The 9,903-nt window shown below is 34.7% G+C and overlaps 1 protein-coding gene across 1 annotated transcript; it reads right to left on the bottom strand.

Moving 5' to 3' along the window:
- Nucleotides 1–6,164: 6,164 nt before the first annotated feature.
- On the bottom strand, nucleotides 6,165–9,258 carry LOC112771195 (uncharacterized transporter C405.03c). Its single transcript, XM_025815844.2, has 4 exons — nucleotides 9,110–9,258; nucleotides 8,221–8,942; nucleotides 7,701–8,121; nucleotides 6,165–6,932 (listed from the first exon to the last, which is right to left on the bottom strand). The coding sequence occupies exons 2-4, from the start codon at nucleotides 8,797–8,799 to the stop codon at nucleotides 6,619–6,621; spliced, it is 1,314 nt and encodes a 437-aa protein (XP_025671629.1). The 5' UTR covers nucleotides 8,800–8,942; nucleotides 9,110–9,258; the 3' UTR covers nucleotides 6,165–6,618.
- Between the last annotated feature and the right edge of the window lie 645 nt (nucleotides 9,259–9,903).

The following is a 9,903-nucleotide window of genomic DNA, read 5'->3' as shown; positions in this document are numbered from 1 at the left end:
GCTTCTACTATACCAACAGAGTGATACCCCAACCTTTCCCAAAATAATTTTAAATGCTGAAAAGGGGAGTGAGTTTCAACCACAATAAAGAAAATAGGTCTAAATTTCCTAACAAGTTCCTTACAATGCACCCGGGCTAACTTATTAGAAGCACCCCTAATATTCCAAACAATCATATTTAAACTATCCATAAATAATAGGGACAGAATAAATAAGAACATAAACTCTAAACAGAATCACCAACCTCAATAGGTGGTTTGTCCTGCGGTACTGGCACACTCTGATCCTCAACAATTGCCACCTTCGGACCTCCTGACACTGCACCTGCCATGCTTCCATCTACTAAGGTTTTCTCCGTTGTGCCACCATTTTTATCAACTGGTGAGTTCTGCAAAGAGGAAGGCCGAGGACGCTTCCGTAGAGAAATTCTACGACGTGCAGGAGTTCTGCGCAATGGAGATGGCGCAATTTCATGTTTTTCTCGCTTCCCCATCCTAATGCCAATTGATTTGCCTCCATCACCATGCAAATTGGGCCTTGGAACCCTTCTCGAACCAAACCTGTGCTGCTTTCCATCTTGGTCTTTCAAACCTGATGACTGGCCCATTGTGAATTTTCCTTTACGCAGCACTTGTTGCCAGCCCTCTCCATCATCCATGCATGCCTCATTAACATGACCATCAGGCACGTGAGGAGCCAATGATTCCGTAACTACATCCTTCCCTTTAACAACTCCTAATTTCTCACCCAAATTACGAGGATTCTCACCCAAATCACGAGCTTCTGATTCAGCCTCTTGTTGAATCTCATGATTGTTATGTGGCACTAGTGTCGGGGCTTCATTATTTTTTTCATCACCAAAGGAATTTTCGTTTCCTTCCAAGGACTCCTTCTCCATGCACAACAATTTATCATGCCCATACCGTGCACAAGTAGCACAAATCAACTGTAAACTCTCGTACTCCACTTCATAAGTCACACCCTCCACTATAATATGTTTGATTGCAGGCAACTCAAGATTAATTTGAATACAAGCTCGGGCATATTTTCCTCTTTCTACAAGCTTAGTAGCCAAATCTACTTTCACCGGAATCCCTATTGCAGAAGCAATTTGCAGCATTGCTTGTTCCTGGTAGCACCAAATTGGAAGTCCCGAGACTCGAATCCATACCAGCGTTGATCCAAAGGATTTTTCGCATGGCCTAAAATCCACATCCCATGGCTTTACTGCAACATAGTGACCGTCTATCAACCACGGGCCACCAAGAATGGCTTTCTCACGATCCGCAGCAATATCAAATTTAACCAAAAAATATCCAAACCCCACATCCAACAAATCAAACCCTCCTTTGATGCGCCATACTATCCGAAGCTTATGCATGAGAGCCGTGTAGCCATAATGCTTATCCAGCACCTTGATCACGATGGCTTCCTTATAAGGTTCAGCTAGACAGCTCTTTGCCTCCTTGGTAAAACTGACACTTGGTGGACGAGAATCACCCTGCTTACCTGTCACCGTCGCGATACCATCCCCAGATAAAGACCCTACTAATGCAAGCGCCTTAGACTTTTCTGCACCAATGACTTTATCTCTAAAAGAGACATTGGATGACTTTTCTAACCCCTCTCGAGAAGAACCTCCTTAACACCGGATACACACCCACCCACGCTCTCTCCCTTATCTCTTCCGATGGCATGGCCATCTTCCTCACCGTGTTTCACCATCAACCGCTCGCTCCCGCTCTCTCCTTCTCTCATTCTCCTTGAGTACGTACTCTTTCTCGTTCAATTATATATTTAAAACAATGTTTTATTTAGTAATTATATTTTAAATTTTATGTAATTAGCTTTAAATACACCAAGTAATTTTGGATGTTAATTACTTAATTATGAAAACTGGTTTTTAAAAAATAATATTTTATTTAATCTAAATCATTGTGACATTCTCGCTTAGGGTTGGAAGTGAGCAGGCACGGACCTACATGGAACCATGGGGGGCACTTGCCCCCACTCTCATTTAATTTTTTTAAACAAAAAAAATATATACATATATAATATGCCCCCATTTTAAATTTTAAATGACCCCACTACAAATAAATTAAACTAATTATTTAAAACCTTGAATCCATTTTATCTTTCTATCATTTTGATTATGAGTTAACCTAATTAAATTTAGTCTTCTCTCATTCTCAAATCCTAATCGTCACTCATTTATTCTCTTAAACTCTCTTCTTAGTTTCATATTTTCAATATTTTTTTTCTATTCCTTGTTTAGTGGTCATCTTGTCTTCATCAAAAGGTAAATTTTAAATTCTCTATTTTGTTTTATATAGCTCTCTATGATTTTATGTTTTTTTTTAATTTTATTGTTTCTCTTTTCATATTTTCGATTGCAAATTTTAATTCAAACAATTATAGTTTAGGTATTAATCTATTTTTATATTCTCTTCATGAATTTATATATTTTATTTTATTTTTGATTTAGTGATCCTTATTATTTATTTGTTTATCTTTCATTCTATTATATTATATATAATTATGTTGCATATAAATTTCTAAAATGAATCGATCAATTTACTAATTTAGAATATATATTTTTTATTTTTAGAAATAATAATGAAAAAATATTTCAAAAGAAAGCTACCATAGAATCATTATCATTGGTCTCTTCTAATAAAAAAAAGTTTTTAAAATTCAATATAAAAAGTCTCATAGTTGATCCTGAACAACGACCCAAAATTTTAAATTATGATATAAATGACAGAGATGAAGTTAGACAAATTTATTTGTAAAAAGATCCTTGTCAACCAAGAGAATATAATTTTCTACAAACATATTTTGGGACTTTTTTTCATAAATTTAATGCTGATTGGTTTGATGAATTTGGCAATTAATTGGAATATAGTATTTCATAAGATGCGATTTTTTATCTCTATTATTATCTTATGAAATCTGATAGTGCGAGTAGTAATGCTTTTATAAAAGAGTTCTTTTTAAATTTAAATTAATATATCTTTTAATAATAATGTGAATTATTTTTGCCCCCTTACCATAAATTTTCTGGGTCCGTCACTGGAAGTGAGTCAAACTAGCTAGTGAGCTAGCTCGAACTCGACTCGTTAATAGCTTAATAGACTGAACTCGTGAGCTGAATTTAAGTCTGGAATTGAGCTCATAAATTAAATGAATCGAGTTTGAACTTTTATATATATATATATATATATATATATATATATATATATATATATATATATATATATATATATATATTAACATATATCCTATATACAGGTAGTTTGTACTTTAATATTATATATACATATAAAATAGTAATATAATTTTATATATATTAATGTTTTTATTTAAAATTTTATAATTATTCTTTATATAATTTTTATGTAGGATATAAATAAAAAATTTATAATTAATAGATACACAATATATAAAATTAATATTTTTTAATATATGTAAATTATAATTTATTGATATAGAATTATAGATTATATACCAATGAGTAATAGCTCAAATGGCATAGTCTCCTCATACTCAATTAAGAGGTTGCGGGTTCGAGTCTCCTATCTTTGGTAAAAAGAAAAAAAAAAGAATTATAGATTATATTCCTATTATTTAAGCCAACTCGTAAGTTCGACTCAGCTCATGAGCTTCCAGTGAGTCAAGTTTGAGCTTAAAAAATAGGCTCGATTGTTAATGAGTTTAGTAGTGAGTCAAGCTCAATTTTCGTGAACCGAGCTTGAGCTTGGTTTAACTCGACTCAACTCGGCTCACTTACAGAGCCCTATTCTTGCTCTATTTGAAACTTAGGGCTTGTTTGGATGTCATTCTCGAAAAAGATCTTTTTTTTTTAATGATAATTTTTTAAAAGATCTTTTATAAAAATAAAAGTGATTTTATATTTGGATATCTCATGTAAAAAGATCTTTTTATTTATCAATTATATTTTGGTAAAATAAGATAAAAGTAATTTTTTGTTCATTTATTATGTGAAAACATCTTTTTTTTTTAAGAAAAAAGATCTTTTAAAAAAAATGTAAATTGTAACTTCTCAAAAAATATGTTTTTTTTTTATTTTTCTAATACTTTTATTTTTATTATTAAAAATTTATTAAAACACACTAAAAAATAAAAAAAATTATTTTTATTAAAAAAATATTTTTTTTATCAATTTAATAATACCCAAACAAACACTCAATAATCATATTTGATATATAAATTATAATGACTAAATTCTGAAAGTGGTCCTTTAAATTAGATTCTTACATCAATTTTACTCTAAGGATTTAATTATACTAATTTGATTCTCGCATATTAATCTTCGAGGGATAAGTATGATTTTGGTCCCCAATGTAGGGGCTGAAAATTTATTTCGTCCCTCGCCTTTTTTCGCTCTAAAATGGTCCCCAAAATTTTAGTTTGTTTTAAAATCGTCCTTTTTACCAATTATATTTTTTTATTATCAAATTATCCTTTATTAAAAAAATTATAAAATAAAATAAATATAAAATAAATAAATAAAAAAAGAAAAAAAAGAAGAAAGGGGGGATACAGAAGCGGGGTGGGTGGGGAGAAAGGGGGGAGGGGGGGAGAGAAAGGGGATCCATGGCGCCGCACCGCCGCCCCCGCCCGTCGCTTCTTCTTCTTCTTCCCGTCGCCGCACTGCCGCCCGACATCCACCGCCATCCGCCACTTCTTCTTCTTCTTCCCGCCGCCGCACCCACCGCCGCACCGCACCGCGCCGCCACCACCACCTCCTTCTTCTTCTTCTTCTTCTTCTTCTTCCACCGCACCATCGCCCCTGCCGCACCACCACCATCTTCTTCTTCTTCTTCTTCTTCCGCCTCACCACCGCACCACCAATTCTTCTTCTTCTTTCTTCTTCTTCTTCTGTGAACTTGATTTGGTTGTGAAAGTTTTGGATTTTTTTTTAAATTTGTTGTGGAATATTGTTGTTGTTGAAATTTGTTATGGAATATTGTTGTGGATTTCTGATGATGATAATGATGATGATGATGATAACCATGATGATAATGTGGTGGTGGTGGGTTCTGGTGGTAGTGGTGGTTTTGTTCTGGTGGTTTAGGTGCTGTTCTTCTTCTGATGATGATGATGATGACCATGATGATAATGTGGTGGTGGTGGTGGTGGGAGAAAACACAGCGCTGCCGAGACGGGGGAGGGGGGAGAAAGAGAAGCGGGAGGGGGTTGTTGTTTCGGGAAGAGGGGAAAGGGGGAAGGTCGCCGTCGCAGCAGCTCCACGCCGCCGCCGCTCCACGCCGCTGCTCCTCCTCTGCCTGCATTTGCGATTCTGCTTCTGTTTCTGGTTGAGGAAGAAGAGGGGAGGTAGGGAGGGAGGGGTATTTTTGTCCGAAGGACCATTTTACAATAAACTGAAACTTTGGGGATCATTTTGGAGCGAAAAAAAGGTGAGGGACGAAATAAATTTTCAGCCCCTGCGTTGGGGACCAAAATCATACTTATCCCTAATCTTCAAACTACATACAAATTCTTCGGCTCATTTTTTCCATGAATCAGCAAGTGAACTGTTGATGTGACATAACTACTATCACTCTGTCAATTATGACAACTAACTGACATAGCTAGTAGTATATAATTCTGTCTCTCTTTTTTTTTTATCATGGTGCAACACTAACAGAGATAGGTTTATAAAATGGGACTAGAAGCAAGAATTAGAAACTAATTAGTGCAAGAAACAGAATAAAAAAAAAGATGGGTTTATAAATGGGACTAGAAACTAAATTGTAAAATTATCTATTGGTAGCCATGTCATCTAGCCGTTATAATTAACAGCGTAGCCATGATTGTGCCACATCAATAATTCACTTGCTGACTCATATAAAAAATAGACTGAAAGACTTGTATAGCTCAGAACTCAATGGGAGAGAAGGAGTTCAATTAGTGCAATTGAATTCTCATAAAATTAGTGCAAGGACTCCAGCTAAAATACCACTTTGGGATTTAGTCAAGTTATAACTCTTACAATGTCGATTATGATCATATTATAAATATAAAACTCACGTATTAAAACGATTTTCCGTATTATCATAAATTTTAAAATACTATAATTCAATCTACCTCATTTTTATTTTATTATTGTCTATTGACTGGAAGAACATAGACAAAGGTAATTTGGGTTAAATTCCACATGACATTGGCAAAGCAACTAGATTCAAATCTCCAAAACATTTAAACGGTATAATGAACATTCAAAGAACATCTCTGACTCTTCACTCTTGGTGCCATTGTCGTTCCTATTTCCGTAAGCACCCTCCAAAAAATAGCAAAAATAGACCTGTGTATGTATATGTACAAAAATACAGAAATTCAAACCGTATATGCTTGTAGAAAGGTGAGGAACCAATCACCAAGCTATTTCGATCGAGGAGCAATTTATGAACCCAAGGCAGTCTCCATTTCTCTCCAACTCCAAGTGCATGTGCAAACTCACTTATGCCACCTTTAAACTATATTCTCATGTTCTCGTTCTACTTCTGTGCCTGGTAATAGCAGCCATTGCAACTAACTTGGTGGCGTTACAAGATCAATTCGTTAACTAACTCGGAAAATGAATCCAATTACATGCTAAGGTATGGCAGCCGAATCTTCGCCTCTCGGGATTGTAAACTCTTCTTTTCCTAAACTGACATTATTTTCCAATTCGATGTTAGCTTCTCTTTTGTTACATAAAGTCTCAAGAGGAATATTAATTCCGGCGAAGCCAACCATGACAGCTATTGCTCCCAGATAATTCATAAGGCGAGGAGCACGGCCAGTCAAGGTATCCACGATGGCGGCCAATGGAACCTGAATCGTAAGGCCAGCAGTTGCTACTGTGGTTGATGTGAGAAGAACAGCCTTGGCCCACAAGTAATCACTCAGCACATTATCAAACAGTCCTGGTTTTGACAGGAAACAATCCAAACATTATGAAATGTACAAAACTTAAGGAACAAAAGCATTGTGTTGAACATCGAATTCAACACAGTGCGTCAAACTAAATATAGGGGTCATAGAGTCAGATCATTCTTTAATGGAAATTCATTAATATAATTGGTGCCTAATTTTTAGGTTCAATTCTTTAGCGAGTTATTACCTTGTTGAATATTGACAAGTTTTTACTTATTCTGATGTAAACTGCACTCAATGTAAAAGCTTGCACACTATCATCAAATAAACTAACAAATTACAGAGGATAAATACCAACATCACTTCCTACAGTCTCTAAATGTGGAAAATTTTGCAACATTAACAAAAAAAGATAAAAAAAAAAATAAAAAATATGGAAATATGATCCTCAATACCAGATTAATTGCTACACCTAAAATCAAAGTGTTCTCTATGACTACTACTAATAATACTGATAGTCTGATAGGGAGGGATAAGGTCCCCATTTCCAAATATGACTCAAAAAAAAAAAAGGTTGGACAACATGTGCAATTATGTATAATTAAATAACCAACAGTGCCTGAAAGAATGCGTCAGTGTGCTAAAGTCTATGTCTGCTTATTTGCAGAACACAGAAAGAATAGCACAACTTCAATGGCAGAAAAGGTAAAATAGGTAGATCTCCTCCTTAAATAGTAAATACCGATTGCAATTTTACAGCAATCATGTAAAAGAACTAAACCACAATGTCAAGCTACTAATAATAATGAATAACTGACCTTTGCCAATGATCAGACCAAGCTGCTTCAAGGTAAGTGTATGAAAAGGTTCCACCTTGGTGAAATTGAGTATGAGGGCAATTGGAAGAAAAATAAGAATATTAAAAAGTCCAAGAAATCCAAGAAACTGAGCCATGCTTGCTTCACCACTCTTTCCATCATCCTCAGGTAATTTCTTGCGAATTAGGGTTATATAAACCGCATATAGTCCTGCTGAAACAATTGCAAAGATGTCTCCAAGAAGCGGATTCGATGCGATTGTTTTTAAAGTGCTTTTTGAATCACCAAGACTCACAATTATTGTTCCTCCCATGCAAAGAAGAACACTAAAGAGCTTTAACCAAGTAAACCTCTCACCCAAGAATGCAAGCGAGACCAAGAAGGTAAAAAGACTGGATGCACTACTCAAAATTGTATTCGACTGCATAAAACATAAAAAAGGAACTAATTTGAGCACAATGATTAATTGAAACAGAACCTACAAACCAAGAGATGAAAACAAAAATCCATAAGTACTTACTGTGACCGTAGTATACTTCAACGACAGGTTAAAAGTGAGCTGAGCAAGAAACCAAAATGGACATATCAATAGACTAACTTTGGCCACCCTCCACCGTGTCCAACGCCCTTTCTCATCCAGCTGATTATCAACATTCTCAATCACATTAACTTGACCAGGCAACACCTCAACCCTGTTTTCCGGTGGCAGAAATATGGAACCAGAGTTCCTTTGTTCGCTGATGCCAACCTCTTCGTCCACAACCAATGATTCATTGCCCTCGTTCCCTACATCATTCTCTTCAAGGAGTATAGCCTGCTCTGACTCCCCCACGCTTTCTGAATGTTGGCTCGCTTTCTTCGCGCTCCAAAAGCAACCACCGCCACAAGAATCCTCCAAATATCGCCCAATTTCAACAATTGGTATCAAAACCACAAACAATGAGTTGCAGATGTAAGTAACAAGGAATGGTGACACACCACCATCAACAACAGACTGTACTACAAAGCTAGCAGCTATCCATATTGTGGCCACAGCAACTATATACACCAGACCCAACCCCCATTTCCATGCTTTACTATTCTCAACTTTTGAAGCCATACCAACGTTAAAACTCACCAAAATCAAAATAGGATTTCTCAAAATTGCAAACACTGATAGTGTGGGAACTCCAAATCTAGAATTCCCACGAACCAAAACCTTCTACAATTGGGAAATTGTCAACACCAGTTTTGCAATTCAAGCTGAAACAAAAAAAAAAAAAAAAACAGATATGCACCAACAATTAGGAATTGCGATTCAAAATCTTTTCTTTTACTTTTTTCACATTAAAAAAAAAAACTGCAGCAATTATTTGGGAAAAGGAGAAAAGAGAAATCGAGAGAATCAGCTTAGTAGATGAGAAAATCACCTGTTATGAGAAAGAATTACGGTTAATGGGAAGATGAAAAACCCGAGATTCGCATCTGACTATCTGTATTCCAGTAGGAATCGTTGAAAGTTGGGCACGGATTCGGTACGCGGGCCTTCTTTTTGGCACCGAAATGCCAAAAGCGTTGTTTGTGCACTGGTGGGCCTAGATATCTACTAATAGAAATTTTATTTTTTATTAGGAGTTATTTGGTAATCATATTAAAAAAATGGTCATATTATAATTTTTTCACTTACACCTTTAGTTTTATTCATCCATTTTTAATTTTACAGTATATTCATTGTGTTTATTTTGGCGCGATTAAATCGATAAGAAAAAAAATTAATTAAAATTTTTTTATTTTTTAGTGTGTTTCGTAAATTTTTAATAGTAAAAATACTAAAAAATAAAAAAAAATATATTTTTTTTAAAAAGTTACAATTTATATTTTTTTAATTTTTTTTAAAAAAATATTTTTCATATAATAAATAAAAAAATACTTTTATCTTATTTTATTTAAATATTATTTTTAAAAAAATCGAGAATAACATCCAAACAAATACTAGAATAATAGAATCATAATAGTTGAACCTTAAGTTTCTCATTTCCATTTTTACTTCTTTCAATCTGAAAAAGATTTAGGATGCTGAAACACTAAAGCTAATATACGAGAGAAAAGAAACTGAGGTCTTTAACATTTAAGGTTCTCTTGAATCATGCCCTAAAACTCTTCTATGGTTGTGCTGTCATTATTGGATGAGTCAATGCCAATAAAATAGTATGTCATTTAAAGT

This window comes from Arachis hypogaea, chromosome 18 (assembly GCF_003086295.3).
Source record: "Arachis hypogaea cultivar Tifrunner chromosome 18, arahy.Tifrunner.gnm2.J5K5, whole genome shotgun sequence".
In the NCBI taxonomy this organism is placed as follows: Eukaryota; Viridiplantae; Streptophyta; class Magnoliopsida; order Fabales; family Fabaceae; genus Arachis; species Arachis hypogaea.
The sequence above is the reverse complement of the archived record's forward strand: the minus strand, read 5'-3'. Positions and strand labels throughout refer to the sequence as shown.

Coding starts and splice junctions, on each gene's coding strand:
- LOC112771195 (XM_025815844.2), bottom strand. CDS start 8,799: ATGGCTTCAAAAGTTGAGAATAGTAAAGCATGGAAATGGGGGTTGGGT. Junction 8,122..8,220: donor TGAAGTATACTACGGTCACA/GTAAGTACTTAT, acceptor TGTTTTATGCAG/TCGAATACAATTTTGAGTAG. Junction 6,933..7,700: donor TGGTCTGATCATTGGCAAAG/GTCAGTTATTCA, acceptor TGTCAAAACCAG/GACTGTTTGATAATGTGCTG.